Source organism: Scleropages formosus, chromosome 14 (assembly GCF_900964775.1).
Source record: "Scleropages formosus chromosome 14, fSclFor1.1, whole genome shotgun sequence".
Lineage (NCBI taxonomy): Eukaryota > Metazoa > Chordata > Actinopteri > Osteoglossiformes > Osteoglossidae > Scleropages > Scleropages formosus.
Window position 1 is genome coordinate 19,035,094 of NC_041819.1, and position 25,584 is coordinate 19,060,677.

Consider the following 25,584-nt stretch of genomic DNA (forward strand, 5'->3'; position numbering starts at 1 on the left):
GCTATAGCAGGAGCTGGGATTCAAACCTGGCTCTTTTGCATGCAAGGCAGCAGCAAACAAGCAAATATGAGTTAAAAAGCAACTCGAATAACAAAACTAATATCTCAGCGGTGGGTGCCATAATGTTAAAGCTGTCTCCTTTGTCCCTTGATCAAAATTCAGTCCTGCTGTATTCCACTTGATCAAGGTACTTGTCCTGAATTGCTCCCTTAAAAGGAGAATAAATAAGTATCTTGGTGTCTAAATGTAACACAGTAAGTCACCTTGGACAAAAGTGTCAGCTAAATAAGGAACAATAAGAGGTGGAACTTGGAGGGTGTCCGCTGAATGAGCAATGATTGATTTAATCCCTGTAAATCTCCAGAGCTAGTTATGGGCTCCTAGGATGAATCTCCATTTGTGTGAGCTTGCACCCATAAATATCCCCTCTTTCAAAAATGACTCAGGTTAATTGCTTCCCATCTAATGTGATGTACGCTGCAGCCGGAGTGCGTGCAGCTGGCCCTTTAAATCTGCCTTTCTAATTCCTTGAGCATCTGGCTGTTAAAAAAAAAGAGAGTAGGAAAGAGAGGAAAGCCCACAGTCCCTCACACAAACACACATATGCTCATCCACACAAGATCACCAAGCCTAACCGGTGGATTTAACAGCCGGGCGAAACGGAAGGTGGGTGGAGGGAACTTTCAGCAAGGACCCCATTGACAGGCAGGACAATGTCTTTCTGCTCAGCTCCCAAAAACACCCTTTGGATCTCGTAGTTCATTAGGTCACTCGACGCACAGTTTGCCTGGCGGGGCTGACAGCCTGAGGATGTCATCACAGGTCATCGCTGGGATTTTATATTTCGCCTCCCTTTGCCTTTTTCAAGCCACTTTCATCAGGTAAGGCAGCCAACAGTGAGTGCTAACGTGGTACTTTGAGTACTTTGCATGTCAGTGGGGTTCTCTTACTTTATGGATAATCGGCTTTGCTCCATTGAGTGTTTCCTCAGACTCACTTCACGTGATGTTGTTCTTCGTTGTGTGGCTGTCTACCTATGAACAACAAATAGACTAATATCTAAAAACCCATTTAAAAGTATGTACATCATGCATTGAAAACTGGAATCAGAACCAAACATTTACTACAGTTAGTTAGTGTTTACTACACATGTACAGTGTCATGGCCACTTTCATCGCCCGGGGCTGCCAAAGTGTAACTCAACTACTGCTGAACAGAAGCTTAGCAAAAATAGCCTAATTATGGTAAATATATAAAATCCCACACGTATCTGAGAAACAAAATATATTCAGTCTCTTAGTTTCCATAAATTGCATTTTATTGTGTGTAACTGTGTGTATATGTCTATATATTTGTGTGTGTGTATATATACTGATATGAAAAAATGGCACAAAAAGTTTTTTTTTCTTCCCCGTCTTCTCAGGTGTAGGTAAACTTAATAAAGGGCTTTATTGATATACACGTTTAATCATGCCGAAACATGATTTTTGGATTTCTGATAAACATAGTGGTAATATAATCCATTAGCTCTGATCTGAAGTTGCGTGTGTTTCAGTCTTTATTTTTAAGGAGCTGTCTACACCTTTCTCCTGAGGGTCTTGATAGAAACGGGCCAATTAGACTGGAAAGGAAGCTTCCCATAAGAAAAGAGTTCTCCAGATAAGCGGCTCTTCTCACAGGTTTTGAAAGCAGATCACTGTAGTAAATCACTCCACATTTCATGGCTGGAGCATCCCAGGAGTGACAGTCGCTAAGCAGAAGTCCTCTTGGTCCCAGTGTTGGACCACAGCAAACCTGCCAAATGGGAAAATGACATTGATCTCATGAAAAAGCCGGCAAGGTGCAATGGTGGGGCGTCCATGATGACCACCAAATACTTATGGGCTGAGGTTTAGTGAGGGTTGAGCAAGGGGAGTCTTCCTCTCAAACACAGCATCTTGGGGAAGGGGGCGGAGCAAGAAAGTGGCAGTGAAGCAAGATCTTTCTCTTGAAACGACATGTAACATGTTTATTAGGAACGTGCCTGGCATGCAACCCCCTACACACTGCCCACACAGAGGTGGAGGAATAATAACCAAAGACCAAAAAAAAAAACTGTGTTAATTAATTCATGTTATTGCAGTGGCATGAAAAGTAAGACTTCCTCTCCTTTCATTCCAAGAGTCCTGAGTTCAGACAATTTTTCTATTTCTTATTCCTGTTGAATTTTATTGGCCATTTCCTGGATTGACAGTAGAAGAGAGGGTTCAGCAGTCAAAGTTAAATTAATAGCTCATGCAAATAGACAGAATTATGGCTTGGTTATAAATAGAGGTAGATATAAAGCAGTTTTTCTTAAAGAGAAATGGGGTCAGTACCTAAATTATTAAGAGTGCTCAAAATATAAACAGGAAAAGAGAGCAGGTAAAGGTTACATGGCAATAAAAGTCCAAAGAAGACATTCAGACCTAATTTACATTTTTAAAAGCATCAGACCTAAAACAAATTACCAAGCTGCAGCAGTAGTCAGAGTAGCTGGTTGTTTCTTTAATTTTGAGTTTGTTTCTATGAAGCCTAAAGCCAGATTTCTTCTACAATAAAATCCAAGAGCAGTCCATGTAGCAGTCAGCAGGGGGTTCACTCTGCCTTTACCTGTAGTATTTCATTGGCTTCTGACAACATCTGTATTCTGCTATACCACGTAAAATGCCATCTTTGGGATCACACACACCCACATCAGCTAACTTCTCATTAAATTAATTGTACAACTCTTAGCAGCTCATCACTGCCAAAACCAACATAGGTTATGAGTCATTTCTTCTGATCCAGAAGAAAACATCAGTTAGGCGCCACGTGAATAAATTGACTACACTGGGGAGAAGGAGGACTCCTGGGGAGTGTAGATAAAACAAAATGCTTTGGGAAAAGGGAAACAGGAGGGGAAAGAATATTCCCTTCAAGAGTCAAAGGTTAAGGCTAGATCCGTGGTGTACAATGAGATAGTGGCACCTTCTGTGGTCCCACTTTACTGCCTTGCCATTAATGCTGCAAATAATAAATGAGACAGTATAACTCTGGATGCTGGTAAATTACAACGCACCAAAGCCTCAGTTGCTCATATTTCTCCATCAGACTGTTTCGTCTCTTTCTTTTGCGGTGGGAAGCAATGTAGGGAGGAATATGCAAATTAGACAGGTAGCAACGGTGTGGCACACAACACCACATAAAGGAAGCAGCTTTCTTGCTGATTTTGCATTTTCACAGGTCCTCGGTGGTGCTGTATGAAATAGAGTTAATATTAATTCTGTAAATTTAGCAGTAGATTATTCTACTGAAAATGTTTTACAGGAAAGTAAACACATACGCCTCACAGCGCCTGGGTGGACCAAGAGAACTTGGGTTTGATCCCCGTTCAGTCTATGTGGAGTTCGCATGTTCTCCCTGTGGCTGCGTGGGTTTCCATCAGGTGTTTTCCTCCCATTCTTCAAAGATATACAGTTCAGATGTTTTGCTGACTGTAAATTGCAATCAGGGTGTGTGAGTGTGAACGTGTGTAGCTAACCAGCAGTGGACTGGCATCCCATCCAGGTTATACCTTCTCTTGACATATGCCCTGCTCAGGAGAAGCAGATGGATGGATGGATGAGACATACTTAAATTTGACATACTGAAATTCCTTGTGGATCTGAAGTATTAATGTTATTCATAACTTTTGTGAAGTATTAAAAAAAAAACACTACAAATTTTTCCAAAGTTCCCCAGATTGTCTGAAATGGAGGAACCAACTAATGACACAGAATTCATGAAAAATTTAACTTTAAATACGAGAAATCATGACCAGAAGGTTGTGCTCATTCACATTCATTTACTATATATTATATAGAGTTCACATTCATATACTTTATATTATTATAGAATTTCAGAGGTTTATGTCATCTGTATACACACACACACACATATATGTATATATATGAGGGGGGTGCGGTGGTGCAGCAGGTTTGGCCGGGTTCCATTGTCTGGTGGGTCTGGGGTTCACGTGTCGCTTGGGGTGCCTTGTGACGGACTGCCATCCCGTCCTGGGTATGTCCCCTATCCCTGCAGCTTTGCGCCCTGTGTTGCCAGGTTAGGCTCCGGTTCACTGCAACCCCGCTTGGGACAAGAGGTTTCAGACAGTGTATGTGATGTAAATGTACAGCGCTGTGCAAAATTCTTAGGCACTTAAATGTTTCACAAGAATATTTGTTTTTGACGCTTATTTAACATCTTCGGCATTAGTGTCAATGGGAAACAGCATATTTTAGCAACAAGCATTCCTTTTGCAAAAAGCTACAGTATTACAGTAAAGGTTTTGTATGTCATTAAGGAAAGAAAGTATACACACACACACACACACACACACACACACACACTGTCTGAGACCACTTGTCCCGAGCAGGGTCGCGTCGAGCCAGAGCCTAACCCAGCAACACAGGGTGCAAGGCTGAAGGGGGAGGGGACACACCCAGGACGGGATGCCAGTCCATTGCAAGGCACCCCAAGCAGGATTTAATCCCCAGGCCCGCCAGAGAGCGGGACCCGGCCAAACCCCCCGTGACCTCACTTGGGACAAGCGGTTGTTGACATTGGATGGTTATTAAGATTGTGGGAAGTTAATTAATTAAGAGCATTATTTTTTGGAAGGATTCTCACTTTTGCAGCTTTTTTCCCCAACCAAGTGCCTAAAACTTTTGTACAGTATTGTATATGTATACGTGTGTGTGTGTGTATATATACTGTAGTTGAATTTTTGCATTTTTTTATTAATCTGTTTTACAATAGACCGCATTAGCTGAACTGAGGAACAGACCAATCTGTGTCTTACATTTTTTTGCTCATTTTTTGTTACCTCTTCTGTAATACATGATTAGACGTTTCATAATCAAACTATGATTAAAACGACGGTGTGATTATACAGCCATAAATTACAATCAGTCTTTTAATTTTTGGTCTCTGAACAATTGAGAAATGTGTCAACGATCAACCTTAATTAACGCAAATTTACAGTTTCCGAATTGAGGAGCTGAAATGAACCAAATCGAACAGAGAGGGGAATTTGTAATCAAAACGAATATTAATGGGCCAGTTTGGAGAAAAATGTCCATGTACGCTGCTGAGGGCAACCAGAACTTTCCTTGTGAATGAACTTGGAACTTGTCCAGAGACCATGCAGCCCCTCTCCAAGGTTAATGGCCTTAAGAAGAGCATTTATTGACCATACTAGAGTAGGTGTGGCTCAAATGGTGCAAGAAACCATTGCTGCAGCCCCTGTGTCACACATGAGCACTGCAACGAGGCCGGGAAGCTGCGGTTCGGGGGGTTAACAGCACGTTTACCACTTTCAAATCAGAGAGGCTTGTGGGACACCCCTGACCCCAACACCCAGAGCTTTTCTTTCATACACAATCAGTGAGGGCCATGCCTACATGAACTGAAGGACTTGCAATGGTTCCAGGATCCAACAGCATGCAAATACTAAACAATTATTTTAGGAAGCAGTGTTTTAATATGAACCACAGTTCGCAACTGTAACGTTCATTGTCAGTTGACACTAGTAAGTCACTTTGAGAAGAATGCGGTACAAAATACATGTGGAATTTTTAAATGATTGTCTATTCCTGTGCTAGGTTGATTTTTGTGTAAATTAGAAGACATCAAACATCACATCTCGTCTTAGATTACCAGATGATCGTTGTCTTGTGATATTGCGAGCACTTTTTTGCTTTGCATAAACCTATCCCTGTAAGTCACGTCGGGGCTAAATAAATATTCATGCACATCCATCCAATTTCAATAACCTCTGGTCCTGAGTAGGGTCACAGCGGTCCGGAGCACTAGGCTCAAAGCTGAGAGGATAGACCCCGGGCAGGACACCAGCTCCTAAGGCCAATTAAGAGTTAAATATTCACCTGAACTACATGTCTTTGGAGTGCAGGAGGAAAGAAGGGCAACTGGAGGAAACCCACACAGATATGAGGAGAACATGCAATCCCCACACAGACAGAGTGAGGATCAAACCCACATTCTCTCGCACCACCTATGTCCTGTAAGTCAGCAGTGCTACTTGCTGCATCCCTGTGCATTGTGTGTATTCTTTATATATAAAAAGTGGAGCTCTAAAAAGGTCATGGGAATATTTTGACCTTTGATCTTATGGATTTCACTGTGGTTCCTCCAGCTTCAGCTGTCTCAAACATTGAACCATGCTGTCTTCGTGATTGAAGACAGGCATGACTCTTGACGTGATTGGTCAAGACTTTGGGAAGCGTGCAGACGTTTCAGGTTCATGGGAAGTTTTCCAGGACAGGTTCTATATCTGGTTGGTAGCACGTGAGCATTGGGAATAAATCTGTATCTGCGCACCCCTCATGTCCCAGGAGTTGAACTGAACAGTGTGGTACCACCTCAGGGCATGAGAGGAGCTTCACCATCCAAAAGGCAGCACAAGGAACAGTTGTACATTTTGAAACACATGCGAGGTTGGCTGCAGCAGCTCACTGTGGATACACTCCTGGGTTTGTGCGTTGACTGTTTAAACGACTGTCATGCTGCACACAATGTGCATGACACCAAAGAGGAGGGAAAACAGATGTTTCCTCCAATGCATCAATGCAACATTATTCAGGGGTTTGGTGTCCCTCGACATCTTGGAGTATCTTGAAAAACAGGGTCTGACTTTTAATTAAGTTTTCAATAGCTGAATAAACATGCAGGAACAAAAGGAATTCCTGAACCAAAGTGTCCAGTGTGTCTTCTCTTCTGTTTGTGTGATACAGTTCTGTCCTTGCTTCATTGCTCCAGCACAATTTCTTACTGTATTATTCATAAATCATTAGGAGAGGGCTTCTAATGGACCTAGCCTTTAATAATTCTCTGCTACCCTACTTCTTTTTTATAAAACATCTGTCATAGCTGTTCAAAAAAACTGTAGTTCAAAGCCATAGATATTAGGATGTCTGCTCTGTTTCAGTTATGTTGATCATAATTTTGAGTTGTTTTTCTCTTTTTCCTTTATGTTTATCGTTTTGCTGATAACATTGCCCATCTGAAATTGAATACTGTGTGAGTGACAGAGAGACTGGACATCCATGTATGGATGAGTGACCCAGTGTAAGTAGTGTATTTAGCAGTGTAAGTCACCGCGGTGAATAAAGTGTGTGGGCTCATAACACTACATAGAGTTCATTGGAAGTTGCTTTGGCGAAAAGTGTCTGCTCAGTAAGTAAATGTGAACCATAAATGAATGTTTATTTTGTAATATGGATCTGTTGGTTAGGCTGGCTGGCCTTGGAGTGGTGGAGCTGTCCAATTTATTACTGTTTTCCAGATTTTCTTTCATCTCCTGTGTAAATTAAGGTTTTTTTGGAGCAAGCTTCTAAAATGGTCCAGCCAGCAGCATTGCTCATCTTGAACTCGAAAAGAAAAATACAGGATGTGTATCACTGATTGGACAAAATCACTTCCCTGAATGCAACACTTTTCTCCAAGACCTCAGTCCTCCCCAGTCAAGATTCTGAATGTAGGTGATCTTTCTATTCTGCTGTTTGTATCTCCCCATCTAACCATGAGACAACCTAGTTCATTCTGGAGTTCACCACATTTCAGACAAGTAAAACTTCTATATAAAACAACATAATGATATCACTTTGGAAATAATTATATAACCTTTAAAAAAAGGTGATAAAGTCTAATGAAGAGGAACCTGTTCAGTCATTATGATTAAAAGATGGGAAATGGCTGGAAAGGGCAATGTTAACAGAAGCTCACTGTTCTTCACATCCACAGGTCTTCGGTAGATCATCTATGTAATTCCAGAAAATTTCACTAAAGCTGCTTTTCTACTGTCTGCAAATAAACATTGTCTGAGCAGTCGCCACACTTTCAAAGTAGCTGTAGCTACTGAATCCTTCATTTCAAATCTAGAGGTCAAAGCAATAGCCACTGGCAGTGTTCCATATTTTCATTTCACAGCAATATGTGTTATAGGGGTTTCAGTGAAAAAGTGGTGGGAATGTGCATACTGTAGGTGTTTATATTGCTATTTCTGGTTCAATTAGGCTTTAAATGGAAGGGGATGCATACATTAAGAGATTTGCCTTTTTTCTCTGCTCCTTTCTTATACTTCTTTCTAGGTGTGCGGGGAGTGAAGAATATAATGAGCTAACTTGTGTGGCTCTGACAGACTTTTTTAAGCTAAGAAGGACAGTCAAAAACTCGGAATAGGGCTGCTGATGACGGGAACTTGCCATGGAAGCCTTGCATCTCTGCTTTACTTCAAGAGACACAGCAAAATGTGTATTTGTGAGGCTCCTCTTGAGTCTTGACTTTTGCTCCCAGATTAACATTAACTGCACAGACTATGGAACAGTGATTGACTAGACACTGTGCTTTATTAATGTCACTACAATATTTAGTTCATTGTTGTCCAAAATGTGGCCTGATTGCTTTATGCTAGGAAGCCCTCAAAAGCATTTCTCAAATAATTACTATATTCTATAATTAGCATAAACACTAAATTCTTTTGAGTCATGTAATGATACAATTATAGACACACATACTCAGTTTAAACATTGAAGACTTGTTATGTCATAAAAGAAGTGGTTAGGGTCCAGTCAACAACATTTACGTATATAACTGGATGGTCTCTTCATATATTTTGAGAGAGGACTCGTGGTAGACCTTTGTCCCTGTCTATCTAATTTCCACGTCAGGCTACTGATTTCATCATGGAGCGATAATTTCACTGAGTTCCCAGAAGAAACAACAAACTACAGCACAAGAAACAGGCTTACATTCCTTTCCACATCCTGCTTTAAAATTTCATAGTTAGAAGAAAAATAAGCAGATTCTCATGAATAAGGGAGCAGGTGAACTCAAAATGACTGCAGTTTAGTTAAGAAAAACATGATGTTTTCTACCAGCTGAGGTTAAAAACTGTTTTATTATAAGTTAATTGTACAGTTACTGAACGATGTCTTTAATGATTCTTAAGTATTGGCTGGATATATAATTTCAACATTTTTGTTTTGTGAACTTTGGCTTGTTGAAGGCTTGTGGGAGGCTTAGAAGCAGAAATGGATGCTTTTGCCCTGGGCATCCAGAGAGGTGTGTGTTTCTAGCCCAGTAACATGAAAGCACTTCTATCCTCCCAATACTCACACCGCCAAGCTTCTACCTCCAGATCAGACCCCTAGAGCAACTCTGACTCGGCACTGTTCTTTGGTGCTTGCTGTAGATGACCAGTCCATTTTGATCTTATCTGTGGTGTATGTGGATGCACACTGAGAAGTGCTGGGAGCAATAGTCCCAGAGGCTCTGCTGTTAGCACTAAGGAGGATCAGTATAATAAACAGCATAATAGTTGCAAAATAATAATTACAAAAAAAAATTCATACAATTCCTTTAAAAGAAGCTTTACACAAAAAAGAAAGATATATACAGAACTATTATAACAAAAAAATAATAAAATCAACACAATAAAAGTTACAAGAAAAAGACAGAAAAATATCAAGATAAAATAATATGCAGAGAAAATAGCAAGACAAATGATGAGAGAGGACAAAGGAGCGCTCACGTGTCTTATTTGAAGGCAATTTGAAGTCATATTTAAGGCAAAAGGAGGCAAAGTTGTAGAGTGACCGTCCTCTCCAAATTACATTCCTCAGAAAGATATTTTCAAAGAGACTTCATCTAAAAGTTTCCCAAAATGTAAAAAGTATAATGTTTACCTCTGAAAATGTTTAACTCGAAAAAATTTCACACTTGATCTTCATGACAGTTCAGAGGAACGTACTGTCCTCTGTGACTTCGCATTGTTAAAAAAAAATTTAAAAGTCCGTCTCTTTGCAGTAATGCTAATTTCAAGACTGAATGCCAGTAAAGGCATAAGAATTTCTATATCACACAAAAATGGAAACTTTTTTTAAAAGTATCAGGTGAGGGTTACTTGCGTAATGAATATAATATATTCCTGAAACATTGTATCGCAGAGGTAGTGATGTATCCTAGTGTGCTTTTTTTGTGCAAAATAAATTGCACCAAGCTCCTTATTTGCCGGAATATACTGAGCTTGTTTTACTCCACTAATTCACATATGTTTGCAGGGTTTGTGCTGCGCGCTCAGTGCATTGCCGACTCATCTGTCTTTTATTAGTAAGTGCTGGATTTGCAGTTTGCTGGCAATTTTACATGTTTCATACTTCACCTTCCAAAGGTTTAGGCACATTGTGATGATAAGCACTTCAATTTCCGCCACTTGTTTATTGATAAATAAGCCATTCAGACAGTGTTGGGGCGGGAGGGGGCCAATTTTCATTTATAACTCTCATTTAATGCGTGTTCTCAGTAAATGCAGCACCCACTGAAGCAGATGTTATGAGAAAACAAATATGCACCATCTATTTCCCAGAATGGTTAGGGGGTGGTGATATTCCTTGATATTAGAGGGATAGGAGTGTTTATCTGAGGTTTTACTGCACGGTGTGCCTCTGCATCTAATTTATGTTATCTTCCCTGCTTGCTGAAACGAAAGAATGTGCATATTCAAAATAAGTGTTCTTTCATGAGGCAGGTTTGCTAATGGAAAGCAGTGGGCATATGCCTTCAAGCCGAAAACTGGATATATTTCTGAGGGAAACAAATGCTGCTGGGTGGATTCTGTGCAGAAACACTATTTTGTGAAGTGTGGCGAAATACATCAGTTCTGTGTGCCAAAATCCTGGAGAAATTCTAGTAAATCCTGAAGTTGTTACCAAGGCCAGTGGACACTAATTTTTTTCCTTGAAGTTAAGATATGATTAACTTAAAACACTTGTTACATAACACTAGTGACTTGATCTGCTGTTTCCATGCAGACAATTTTCATTAAAACTTGCAAAAACTGGAAATGCAGTCAAAGTTTTGTTTGTCATCTTTTTTTTTTTTTCTGTTTCCCATTACATTGTGGTCCTGGTGATTTCAACTGCCATCACAACTCCTCCAGCAATTAACTCACAGCACAGTTGCTGAAAAGCTTGTGAAACTCCATTTAATGCATTCATTTACATTTATAAAGTACCAGTATGACAACATCAACCTAGAGTTTTCTTGTTTTACATATATTCAATTCAGTTTAATTTCTTTTTATAGAGCGCTCTTCTCTCATAGTGACACAAACTGCTGAACATAGAATGAAGAGACATAGCAGAAACACACATTTCCAATATAAAGTAAGCCTGTATATAAAAGTTTGATGTACAATTGGTAACTATAACAACAATACCAGCTAGAAAAGCGAAAAAGTAAACCAGATGGCAACTAAAGAAAGGAAAACAAAAAATCCCAACCAAAAGGCAATGGGGCCCAAGTGCCAATGGTTGCCAACACTTCCTGGGGTGTTCTACGTAGTACTTTTCAAATTTCAGTTGTTACAGCTAAGAGAGGAAAGAAAGACTATAAACACACACACAGACGTATATGTTTGAAACAATAAATTAATGTCCAGGTGGAGGTATGCCGATATCGCCCTTACAGTATATTGTTAGGGAACAGGCCTATGAAAAGCTTTGCTCACCACATGAAATAGCATAAAAATGAGATTTTACATAATTTAGAAACACAACTTATTATTGATTTTGTGTGTGTTCCACCTCAATGATATTTAGCTCATGCTGACCTTCACTTATTGAGTCTGTGGTGTATTTGGCTACTTGGTGTAAAAGTCCACCAGTGCTGTTTCTCCGCCACTCATTGTTCAGTCTGCAGGACTGGCAATATTGACATTTATTCATTTAGCTAATGCTTTGCTCCAGAGCAACTTAGAGTGTTAAGGTTACAATTATTACAAGGTTATAACTATTTACTCATTAATACGGCTGGGTAATTCTGAGGAGGAATTTAGAGCAGGCACCTTGCACAAGGACACTACAGCCAGAGATCAAACCTGGAACTTTTGGATCCAAAGGCAGAAGCTCTTACCACTACATTACCAACTGGCTCTAAGGATATTGATGTACCAGAGTGATCCTGCCACATACCTGGCTTCACTTAACTCATGGTAGTTGTTGCTTTTAAGTGACAATTTAATTAATATTATTGAGATTCACATAAAAATGTTCCAAAAGAAAATGTTGACTTAGACTTCAACTACTGATGCAGGATCTCATCCTCTTGGGAATAACAGAAGGCTAAACTAAGACTGTCATAAAAAACAAACTTAGCTCACATCATGCACTAATTGGCCTCTTACATGTGTTTTTGCTGATTTTTGAAAATATTCCCTTTGCATAATTTCTTTCAAAGCTTTTGAAGAGCTCAGGGTGGCAAAGCCAATAAAAGGCAGTTCTGGATGATGTTGCTGATAAGTTTTCAGCTTTATTTCTTATTTATTTCAGCGATTGCTAAGTAGATTGCATTGAAACTAGCTTCCTTAGGTTACGAATTTAGTGGATCCCAAAAATTTTTTATGCAGTCAAAGTACAGCAAGACAAGGAGAACAATTAATGGTGTAGATGGTCATACAGGTAACAATGGAACCAAGCTGAATGCATATACACAGGAGCTTTTGGAGCTACATGTAATGGCTGGTCCTAATCCAAAGCAAAGGACAAAGTAACACAGCTACAGTGCTGCAACGCTTTGCTGCAGTACCAGGACTGAGGTCGCCGAGCTGTGCACATGCATTGTTGTGCATGCCAAGCGGCATCAGGGCCACAGGTTTGCACCATGTCTGCAAAATGACACCATCCATCTATCATGTTCTAAAGACTCAAGTCCTCTACATAACAAATGGGATGGAGGGAGGCGGGGGACACGTGTTTCAGCATTCACTGACAGGTGTTGTGAATGTGAATTGTGTAATTATCTGAATAGGGACCGCCATTGCAACAACGTGCTTTCCAAAGCATTCCCACTGCCTTTACGAGGCAGCGTCGCTCTTATTACCACAGACCAAACGGGCCTCTAGCTCCTCTAATTGCCTTTATTACAGCAAAGATTTATGGCTCTCTCATTCTAACCCTCTAATCTCAGTCTTTGTTTATTTTCTTGGCGCTGCACGGCCCTAATGGCAGGCCAGGCTCCTGTAAAGAGGAGATAAAGACAACAAACAGGCCTGCCCCAAAACCCATGTCCCCTTCAGACTTCCTGGACAAACTCATGGGGAAGACCTCCGGGTACGACGCCCGCATCAGGCCCAACTTCAAAGGTATTGCTCTTGTGGTCATCAAAACAAAACCAGGGTGGCAGAACTGATTGCCTATTAATGGGGTGCGTCTTGAAGGGATTTTTTTTTCTTTGTTTCTGACCATGGCTGCTGAATAACTTGCTTACTTTTTTAAGAAGCATAGAATTGTTTCTGGAGAGATTCCACTGAAGTTCAGCTTTGGAAGTAACTCACAGGCTTGGATGCACTGGCATTCCAACACCACTAGAGCGAGCATATAGTGCAAGAGTCCCTTTATCTCCCAATGGTTCATCGCAGCATATATTTCAGAGTGGATTCACATCACATGTGGTGTTTTCTATGTGTAAAGCAACAAACAGACTCTAACAATGGACATTTTTTTCTCTGCTAGGTCCACCTGTCAATGTCACTTGTAACATCTTCATCAATAGTTTTGGATCCATCACAGAAACCACAATGGTAAGACATCCCTGAAAAAGTCATCAGACGTAATATGGTGTGACGATGTAGTCATTTTAACATTAAAACCATGTACTGTGAAACAATTATAGATTAAATCTTTTTTTGTGTGGGTATGGACTTTCTTTGTCAGTATTGTGGTAAGTTCTGAAGGTTCCTTGTAAATTCATTTGTTTAATTAAGTCTAGTCTTCCACAACATTTCTCCAAAATTCTAAGACTGTGAATATCGGCACCTCTGATTTGTCCCGTTCGACACCGCAGGATTATCGTCTAAATGTGTTCCTACGGCAGCAGTGGAACGATCCCCGGCTGGCATACAGAGAGTATCCGGATGATTCTCTGGACCTGGATCCATCCATGTTGGATTCTATCTGGAAGCCCGACTTGTTCTTTGCCAATGAAAAGGGAGCTAATTTCCACGAGGTTACCACAGATAACAAACTCCTGCGCATCTTCCAGAATGGCAATGTGCTCTACAGTATCCGGTATGAGGGGCAGCAGATAGTCATCTATACTTGTCTTCATTAGGTTCATTCCTATGAAATCATATGGTCATATGGTCATTCCTATAAATTTATTCTCACATAAAATAGTGTCTATTTTTAAAAGTCTTTCAGATATGTATGTGGATACATGTATATATATATATATATATATATATATATATACACACACACATATATGTATATCCAAATATATTTTGTTCATATGGGGATGGATATATACATATATTATATACATATATATATATACATATATATATATATATATATATATATATATATATATATCCATCCCCATACAAACAAAAATAGGATAAGAACTGACTGTAGTATGAAAACTGTATCTCTGTGGACATCTAGTTAATTTTGCAAACTGTGTCTCTAAAGAACTATGGTTCTATTTATATCAGCAACACAGCTTTGTCCCTGTCAAAATACTTGGAACTTGTGTTGTGATGCTCACCACAAAAAAAAAAAAAAAAAATCAAATGGTTTTTTTGCATCTGTTCCTTATGATACTCAGAGTGATGTATAATGCAGTTGGAAATTACACACCTTCTACCTAACACTGCTAATAACTACTTATCTTTCCAAAAGCTCCTTGAAAGCTAAATTGGGCGAAAGAGAATAAATAGCATAAAATGTTTAATCAAACTGAAACAGACGGCGCAGTATGCGTTGCATTTTTGAACCACGGCACAGAAACATCAGAGCCATCAAATGAAACATTAATCTTTTAAACATTTATTTCTCTTCTCTGCTCTCCACCCTGCTTCCCTTTGCCCGTGTTTCTCTCATTGTGATGGCTTAGAACCCACTTTTCTGTCTTTTTTGCTCCCCAAACCCATACAGTTCATACTTTACTGCTACTTTTAATTTTTGTCTCCTTTGGCTTCTCTTCTGCTGGCTGCTTAAGGCTGACACTGATCCTCTCCTGTCCGATGAATCTCAAGAATTTTCCTATGGATATTCAGACCTGTACCATGCAGCTTGAAAGCTGTGAGTTCCACATTTTTTCCATTTTATTTATACCAGTTTCTAGCACACATTAAAGATCCATGCATCGAAACAACATCTCCCACCCAACCAAGGTAAAACTACTGAGAACACATGTAAAAGAGACTAGATTATGATCACTCATAACTTTTAAAATTGTCTCATAACTTTTTTGGCTGATGAAATATTTATGATCAGTAATCATACCCTTATGAAAAATTCTCTTAAAATGTGTATGACAGTAACTATGAAGCAATGTGAAGTCAAAAGAAAGGTGTTTTTTATCATATGCCTAATGGAGCTTCTTTTTGTAATTCTACACTTCATTGCATCCAGATTTGTAAATAGTATGTGTATAGCCGACATAGCTAAGGATGCAGCACATCCAAACACATTCCCAGTTTTGTGATGCTGCTTGACAATTCATTAATCAATAGAGTTTTCAATAGTGATCGATAGAGAGTGAGTGATGTCCGTGTGCAAATGTTCTTCTAAAATGACAGATCTGGGGATTTTTCATGTTTTGGGTATTTGTAAGGAAAGCTGATGGGCTCCAAACACACTGAACCACCTGCAAGCTCACTGTGTAAAAATGGCCAGCAGTGAACCTTCCTCTAGACCTTCAGGCAAGACATTCATCCCTGAATGTTTGAGGAGGGTGCCACTGATGTGAAAATTGGGAAATGAAGATGGCCAAGACTCTGTCTCTGAGCCAAGGGAATCCTCTCTTTTCCTTGGCAGTTGGCTACACAATGAATGACCTGATTTTCGAGTGGTTGGATGAGGGCCCTGTGCAGGTGGCTGACGATCTGATGCTTCCCCAGTTTGTCCTGAAAGAGGAGAAGGATCTCGGCTACTGCACCAAACACTACAACACAGGTGGGATCAATGCATGGTTCTTTTGTTGCAGTGGCTTCAGCGCTCATACTGAAAGGAATGGCAGTGCAAACATTTCTCTTCACAGGAAAATTCACCTGCATTGAGGTGAAGTTCCACCTAGAGCGACAGATGGGCTACTACCTGATCCAGATGTACATCCCCAGCCTGCTCATTGTCATTCTTTCATGGGTGTCCTTCTGGATCAACATGGATGCAGCACCAGCCCGTGTGGGCCTGGGCATCACCACAGTGCTCACCATGACAACTCAGAGTTCTGGCTCAAGAGCATCCTTACCCAAGGTAACGGAAAGCCAAACATCTTTGATCGTTTCTTTGAGTCATCACCCAGCAGTAGTAAAGATACGCCACAAGTTGTTACGTGTGGAATTTTTCAACCTGTTCAATACACTTCACAAGTGAAAACACACACACAATTTTTAAATATGACTTGTAAATAGGACAACGTTGACATGACTTGATTTTCCTCAGGTGTCCTACGTAAAGGCCATTGACATCTGGATGGCAGTGTGCCTGCTGTTTGTGTTCGCTGCCCTTCTCGAGTACGCAGCCGTCAACTTCGTTTCCAGGCAGCACAAAGAGTTCATCAGACTTACGAAGAAGCACAGGAGACAGAGGATAGTGAGTGTGATTCTGTCTGTTGCTACTAATGATCCAAAAATATCTCTTATTCAGACAGTAATGTAATAATCAGTTCCATTATGGGACAGGTATTAAGATATGGTTTAAGCTTAATCATAGATGTAAAAGAATTTTCAGTTGATCGTTGCAATCAAGTCCAAAACTAGACTTAGACGTGTGGTTTTAAATGTTCTATTTTCAACAAGAAGCTACTGACTCGTGTGACACAATCACTAAAGTCATGCAAACCAGTGTGGAATTACAAATATAAAGTACACTAATAGATTACCAAAATTTCTGAATTCCTTTCCCATGATAAAGTAACCTCTGCAATTCCCTGTCTGAATGGAATCTGTTTTCGTTTTACAAATCCACCTCATTGTGCAAAAACCCCTCCCTCATCCCATATCATTATTGAAATCGCTCCCCATAAAATTATAGGTGCTCTGCAATATCAATGAGAATTGTATTGATGCTTGGCTTTAGACCAGCCGACAACACGTTGAGATGATGGAATGCACCAGCCACCTCACAGGATTAATCAATATGGCTTCTTTCTCATTTAGTTGGGCCATGCCTGGAAGTCTACTAGAAAGCAATCAGACTCAGTTCCTTATCTTCAGTCTAAGACATCTCTACCTCCCAAAGCCATGGTGAACAGAATATCTTACTGTCATTATATTGCCTTACAGTGCTAATGCAGAAATAATGAGTCCTTGCTAGTAGGTACCAGTGGCTGGCTGGCTGAAACAAACATGCAGCCCAAAGATCCAATTTCTTTTGGCAAGTATTTAGTTTTCAAATGGGTTTTTTTTCTAAAGATTGCTAGCAGACATACAGTACTGACATGTTGCTTTTTTGTCACCGAAGCATTGTGACTTTTATAGTTTGTCTAATTCGCATTTCTTGCCAAGTCCAGATTCTCCTTGGGTTTTTTTCTTTTTTACTTCCAAATTAGGCCTGGCAAACAAGTGCTGTTTTGAGCTTGAATACAAAAATTGCCTCAAGAAATTCTGTCTTGCTGATCAAACATCCCCAGTCAAGTGAGGAAAAATTCTCTGTCATACACTTTTGACCAAGATAGCAGCTATTGTATGTCCCCTACCCCAACTGTTCCTCCTCACATAACAGTTTCCTGCAAAATAAATTCCATAAATTGTGCATTATCATCAGCATACAGCACAGGTTGTACGTGAAGCAGCTCAGAGTTCTTTTCTAGCGATAAATCCTTTCTTATCAAGTGCAGCAGCAAAGAAAGGGTGACTTTTATTTTTAATGGACAAATTAAAATGAGTGGCCCAAAAGTGTATCCAGATGTTGTTCAAATATCATGATTACAACATGTATGCCTGCATTGCCTCCCTCCCTGATGGAGGTCCTGGCTAGCCAGCGGGGAAGCGTGGAGTCCCTGCGGAAAGTGAACGACCTGCCTGGCCACAACTCCTCCTACGGTAGCCTACACCAGCACTGCACCACCTGTGGCAGGGTAAAATAATAACCTTCTTCCCCTCCGTCACACCCTTTCGGTCCCCAGCTGTGACGTGTCCCGCACGGGTTATGAAAGCATCTTGGATCTCCCACCACTAACCCCCAGCTGAGCATGTCTTCCTTTTCCCTTGTCCTTGCAATGGGTGTGACCACTGATGATGCCTCCAGAATATTTCTTCAGTGTCAGACAGAACACGCTCTAAAGCTGAGTCAAACTCTAAGTTAATACAGGTTTGAACTTGATTTTCTGTGTGTGAACTTTGCAGTGTTTTAGAGCCAGCATGTGTCCTTCGATTTTCTACACAACAGATTTTCTCCCATTGGTCTTTCTGTGTATGGGTTTTCATACCAAATTCTGTACTTGCTGTAGTTTCTGCCCCATTAATTCCCTCAACGTTGACATAAAATCCCAGTACATTCAGCAAAAAAATTAGTAAAAAGTCATTGAGCAAAAAATCTGCATTTATAATTTACTCATTAATTGTTTTACACCCCTGACCAAGGCAAAAAGAGTGTACTATAAAAATTCATAAAGAAAATCAGTTCAAGTATACATACAGTTTCAGTAATATTTGGTATCAGCACCACTGCAAGTCTTTTTACTGCATTATGTACTATGGTTAGCATGGATCGTGATAATGCATGCTATGGCTGTTGTTCGGTTTCCAGGCGATGAGTCTGACCAAACAACAAAGTGAGTGTACAGGCCTGTTGCTTTTTGCCTTGTTTGTTGCTTTCTTCTTCAGGTTGGAATGGCATTTCATATTGCTTCTTAATATTCATGTATTGCAGTATTAATCTGCATCTGCTGATTTAATATGTTTTTCTGTTGAAATACATATTTGGATCCCTCTGCTTTCCTCATGCAATTTGTTAGAGTATAAAATTGTTTTTTTTTTTTTTAGAGTTTTCATTTCACTGTTAAGCAAAAACAACATAATTATAGCCTTGCAGTATAAGTTTGTGGTAGCTTTAGCCAGCTCCTGCAATGTGCATTTTCCTACTCTGCAAATACAATATGTGCTTATAAATGGATTAGGGCCAGTTTATCTTACATTTACATTGCATTTACAGTTATTCATTCAGCTGAGACCTTACTCCAAATCTTCATTTCGCTACAGATAATGTAATGTGAATTTTATGACAGAGCAAAGGCAGCCAGTATTTTCAGATGCCACAATGGATGAAGCAAGGTGATGTAGGAAGCAATAGAGAACACCATGAAGGATATCACACACTGGCAGGTGAATAAGACAGATGCACTGATGCCAGAGCCCACAGAACCTGCTGGTGAAACAATCCACTCCCCTCCTAACCCACCCTCTGTTTAAATATTATACCTTTACTTTCCCTTAAAAGAAAATCAAAACAATTTCAAAACATTTTTTATATGACTGATCCATGTGAAAAACTAAAAATAAATGCAAGCATAATGTCAGTTTTAGAAGTACAGTGGTCCCTCGATTTATGAAATTAATGTCTTCCTGAAAATGGTGCGAATACTGAAATTTCGGATACTGAAAGCTTGCTTCTCTTTTTTTTAAATTAGAAAAATAATTATGCGCTCCCAGTCCATCCAGAAACCTCAAACCACCTTTCCCAAATGTCACTCAGACACTGTAAAACACCTATATAAACCATAAACCCATGACGCCAGCATGATATAAAACACCTTCATTTACATTTATTCATTTAGCAGACATTTTTCTCCACTGCATCATACATCTCAGAAAACAATACAAAAGTGCATTGCACAAGCAGATGCAGAGATCCAGATGCAGAGACAAGAATCACTTCATGATTATCAGATGCTTAATGAGCCCATTAATGGGTATGTTTCTTGGCAGTCGTTCTTGCACTGCATAAGCTTTGAACCAAAGCGAACATGAGACAGGAAACCAACAGAAAGCAGCTGATGGTATGCTAGCACCAACTACACTACATTAAAGCATTTCCCCTTCACTTTCAAAAACTTTCAGATTTTCTTTTTTTTTTTCTTTTTTTGATATACTTCAGATAAACTCTGTTGTACTGATTTTTCGCTCTGGAAATCTTAAACTTGGATATCAAAAGCCAGGAGCGCAATACCGAAATTTCAGATAAAGACTGTTTGTAAACCAAGGGTTACCTCTAAATTGCACATTTTATATAATTTTGGTGTTTTTTGCTCGTTTTCTGGTGTTGCGTTTCCATGAATGCAATAGACGATCTGTGGCTGACAGAGTGAACACACTTTTAAAGTTAAAACATACAGTCTAGTTTCTTGTCTTTGGTTACAATTAATATTAACATCCATACATTTAACAATCTATTATGTGTCAAAAAGTCAAATTCATGTTTCATTTATTTCACCTACAAAATAGCATTTTTACAGCTTTGTGTTTCCATTCCCCTTTCAGTTTTTGAATGTGTTCAAGGAACAGTAGAGACAAACTTTACAACTATCAATATGATTTATTATTATTATTATTATTATTACTTTGGATTTACTAAATGGGGATGCTAAATCAAAATCATCGTTGTTTTTAAACAAATTTCTTTAGGTTGATTTTTAACCAGACCCTGATTCAAGTGCCTTGTCAAGGGCCTTTTACATCTAAAGAAAAACGAGACGTGTTCTTCGCTTAAAAAGGGACGAAGTTCATTTCTTGCCAGATCAGCATTCAGATGTGTGCCTTTCCTTTGACAGTCACAGTGCCATGCTTCTGCTAATGACATTCAAACTAGTAACTCATACTGTGAACTTCACCTTCAGCATTCAATATCAACCTGAGTTCCAGCAAAAAAAGGTTTTGGATTTATTTCTAGGAATTCTAGGAAACTCTCCAAGCCCCAATCCAAAAATGTTCTTCATTTAGAAGGATAGCAACTCCTCTTTAAGGTGCTTTCAAACTCAGCACTGTACAGTTTGGAAAATGCTCTTAAAAACAATTGTCCTCCGAAGTGGAAAATCAATGACTGGGTCTCAAGAGGATATGAAACCGAACTGGATCATGGCACCAGAAAATATTGATTGTCATTAGCATGTCGCAGTTCAAGTTCACCAAGACCTTCTATCAAGCGAAAGATATACATCTTTCAACCTTTACTAGTACATTTTCCAAAAATATTGTTCAAGAATATGGTTTTGAAAGGGTACAGTATGCTGGAGAGAGCATGTTGTAAAAGTTATGTATCTTTTTCCCCTTCCAGGAGGAGGAGCTGGTAAGGGACAGTCGTGGGTTTTATTTCCGTGGTTACGGCTTGGGCCACTGCTTGCAGGGCAAAGATGGCACAGCAGTTGAGGGTTCCACGGTCTTCACTGCTCCCCCATCGATGCCAGCATATTACGATGCTGATGCAATCCGCAAGAGGTTTGTGGACCAGGCCAAACGGATAGACACCATATCCAGGGCTGTTTTTCCCATGAGCTTTTTGGTTTTCAATGTCTTCTACTGGATCACGTACAAAGTAATGCGCCAGGAGGACATCCATGCTTCCCTATAACTAGCGCTGTGGCCTGACATTGCTTGGCAATTTATTGTAACAGTTAATTTGTCTTTCAACCAAAATTCCCAAATTTGCAAATTAGATCAAGAGTTTCAAAAAAACAAGAACTGCTACAGAAAAACAGCAAAGATGACCCTGTCTTCTGCTGTAAGACCCTGAGCTCAGGTGTCACTTCCGATGTCCGGTCAGAACAAAACGAGAGATTACAGACTCTTACGCTCTGTGTTTCTGCAGGTTTATTGCCACAGATTCTTTCTTCTAATCTGCTGTTTTCTTTTTTTTGTTGGGAAAATACCACAGTTCTTGTAATTTATTTGTTTATGAGCCTCTGCATAAATATCCATGTTTGAAACTTGCGCAAATATTACTAAACCTTAAAAGTAGATGGTAATTACTGACTTGAATATCAATGCACACCTCATATCCAAATGAATGTTTCAATGGATTTTTAACATAGAGTTTCAAAAGTTGGGAAAGGAAATAACGGGTGGGGTATGGAGATACACATTTCTTTATATTTATAGGGTGTTAATTCTTACAGATGTAAATAAACTGAGATGTTGCTTCATTGCAGAAACATTCTTCCCCAATGACATTTAAATAAATGGAGTTTTCTGCTAAAATCTTTAGATATGTTTCTACTGTATCAGAAAGTGCTCTTTTTTGTGTGAAAGCAACCTAATACAAAATGTGACATATGTAAGATATAATGTCCTACTCCTTTACAAAGTGTCTCATTGGTACTATAACACTGTGAACCGCATGTAGAAATTAATAATTTTCTATGAAGTGTAAATTAATTGCTTATTCATTTTATCATTTACAGTTACTGAAAACTTAAATGGAGAGTGTATTGGGGGAAAACTGAGAGGCAGAAGAGGGGGTGAAAGGAGGGTGCCTGCTAATTTTAGTAACTGTAAAAATGACCTTCATAGTATCAAAAATATCCCTAAATAGACCAAGAGAATGCTCAAGACATTGTCTTCGGAGCATCAAATTAGGATTGCTCATTTATGGAGTAAACTTTCATAATGAGATCCCAGTATTTGTTCTTTTTCTTCAGTTGAATGTAACACATTGCAGTCCATGTGTGTATAACATTGTTTCGACTTAGAATAAGATTTTTTTTATATTTATTTTTTAATGTGTCACACAGTTTGGTTTTATATTTATTTGATGTGCAAATGCTTTGGTTACCATAGCATTCATTTAGCCGTCATTTAACTATCCAGAGTTATTGTCTTTATTTGCTGATCAGAAGCTGGTAGGTTTGCAGAGTTTACCTTATTTTTTTTTTTTTTTTTTTTTTGGTTTGGACAGATATGAAGTGAGACAACTCAGGAAAAGTATCAGCGTTCAAGGATGGAACAGCAGGGACATTTGTGTCATCTGCATTTGCAAAATTTATGTCATAAATTGGGTCATTCCAATGAAAAAGAGAAAAAATTCCAATGAGAAAACCTTAACCATAAGAACAAGGAAAACAGCTCTTGGATTTTTGTTATGATTACTCTTAAATTCAATCAGGTATTCATCTTACCGTGACACTTTTTCCATAAATGCAGAATTTGCATATATCTGCAGTTGTGTTTTTCTTGAAAGCGTATCATCCGTCTGTATTCATTATTGTTGTTAATCCCAACAGCATGGAAGTTCTAATTTGCACCCGTGTCCCTCCGGTCACAGGGGGGTTATAAATACACATGAAGAAAATGAAGGGATATTGTGGTGGAGGGAGGACAAATGGGCTTTTTAATAGGAAACTGGAAGGTATTTTATCAGCTAATGAGTTTGAAATGGGGCTTACTGTCTCATGTTAATGACAGTGAGTTCAGGCCCTTAACCTCAGTTTATCGTACTTTATTTTAGGTGCACTAATCAAATCCAAATGTGTGCTGGAGTGGGAGAGTTAAGGAGGTGTTTTGCAGTAGCAGACAATGGCAGGCAATTCATACTTTTTATTGCCATTACTTTGCTAAACTGCTGTATGTGTGTTTTTGTCCTTCACAAATGTCCGGTAAGATACTCTAAGATACCTTGTTCAACATTCAAGACAACCTCATCTGACTGAGCTGTCCCCATCACACACCTTATTGAATATATCAGTTCTGAATACACAAGACAGTCAATACCTACTAAATCGATAATGTTTCATTGGCAAAAATTCATTGCACTTGTACACCGAATACCACGCATGGTGGCACAGCAGGTAGTAATGGTGCCTCGGAGCTTCTGGACTGTGGCTTTGTATTTGGTTCAGCTCTGTTTTTCTCCAAATACATAAGAAGAAGATGGCAATTGTAAGCCACTTCTATTCCTTTACTTTGAAAGCCAAACGAGCGGTTGCCACTTTGACTCGATAACACTTACCCCTTACCTTAGTCTTGCAATTTTCCATACTGGCAACTTCATCCGCATAATGTCAGCACCATTTTTTTTTTTTTATTTCTGAGTAATGCACAATTAGAAAAATCATTAGAAAATCCTTTCAAATAACTTTTCTCATCCTTTTGTTTTACATTTGAGCCAAAGAATATAGAGGCGTAACCTATGTCAATTTCATTTAGCCATGTAACACGAATAAATCTAGATGGATCTAGATTAATTCTAAGGTACTCCAAGAATGTAAATTACCTCAGATGGTCTCAGACAGGCATATTAAATCCTGAACATCGAAATTCATCACACTCACTTTTGACACCTATATGTTTTTTCGCGGTTTGCATTTTTCCGGAAAGAGCCCAAGAGCAATAAAAAATGTCCTAAACGACATCTGTTTCTCATGATGAATGTTCTTGCCCCAACTATTACTTTCAAAGGCAGGAAGATCCACAGCATGTTAAGATATCCCAAAGGGCATAAATCCCAGAAAAAAATGCATAAATGAATGGTTTTAGGTTTTGCGAAAAAACGTAGCCCATCTCAGCATGACTAAAACATGGAGCAGCCTAATGAAGAGCCATAAATCACATACCCCAAGAAAACACAGTGGCCCGTGTAAGAAGCAACCACTGAGGTCTTCTGAGAAAACCATCATCATGCACTAAAGCACACATTTACACTGAGGATAACAGAAGGAGTCCTCTCAGAAACATCTCATATTGCAGGAGAGACATGAGGGCGAACCACTGAAATGTCTGTTAGTGGAATCAATAAGTAATCTGACATTTCTTATTCATTATTAAACCAAGTGCAGAACACACGTACTGTGGGCCATTAGTCAGAAAAGACAGCCGGCTTCTGGTGGATAATGTTCAATTCCCTGTCAAACTTCGACTTTCTCCAAGACAAGAAAAGACAACAACTCCTGTCACATCAGTATACACCTACCATACTTCCATTAGTCACATTTCATTGCTTCTCTTATTTGTAGGATCTGTTCCGATATTCATGTGATTTACAGATTCTGTTTCATCTTCTCGGCTTTATCTGAGAAAACTGTCAATTTCATAACGGATAAAACTGAGTCACTTTAGCACATGAGGTTCAGAAGCACAGAACGGAGTCACAAACAGTGCTGATATATGACACAAGTTGCGCATAAAACTTTGAAAGAAAAAAGTGTTTTCAATACCATGCTACTATGCACGGAAAATATGGATTTTAACAATAAAGCGTGTAAATGTAGCACCCCAGGCAGTTTCAGACAACCATCTGCGCTACATTGAATCCCATGGCAATTACTGCAACTGAAAATGCCTCTGGGGAAGAAGTATATAGTCTGGGGATTGAAACTCCTGGTGCACACAGTGACTCACCTGTGGTGGAGCTTTAACTGAAACTCACAGCAAAGCTCATCTCGGTTGAGTTCAGGAACCGTCCTGTGGATATATTCTCCAAAAACACATTAATAAAGACCTTTTGTTTGACATGTCACACATTGAGATGGCAGCAAGCACAGCAGCACTAGTTCCGCACCTGCTGTCCAACCAAGAGAAGGCTGTTCAAGTGC

General features: G+C 39.3%; 1 protein-coding gene across 2 annotated transcripts; it reads left to right on the plus strand.

Moving 5' to 3' along the window:
• The first annotated feature begins 576 nt into the window (after positions 1 to 576).
• On the plus strand, positions 577 to 23,164 carry LOC108931049 (glycine receptor subunit alpha-4-like). 2 transcript variants are annotated; one of them, XM_018746630.2, is made up of 10 exons: positions 577 to 666; positions 759 to 881; positions 13,065 to 13,198; positions 13,569 to 13,636; positions 13,900 to 14,123; positions 15,058 to 15,140; positions 15,879 to 16,016; positions 16,102 to 16,316; positions 16,506 to 16,655; positions 21,336 to 23,164. In XM_018746630.2, the coding sequence occupies exons 2-10, from the start codon at positions 811 to 813 to the stop codon at positions 21,627 to 21,629; spliced, it is 1,377 nt and encodes a 458-aa protein (XP_018602146.1). In that variant the 5' UTR covers positions 577 to 666; positions 759 to 810; the 3' UTR covers positions 21,630 to 23,164. The 2 variants fall into 2 exon arrangements, with proteins under 2 accessions (XP_018602146.1, XP_018602145.1); XM_018746629.2 differs by having other exon boundaries at positions 577 to 881.
• The last annotated feature ends 2,420 nt before the right edge of the window (positions 23,165 to 25,584 follow it).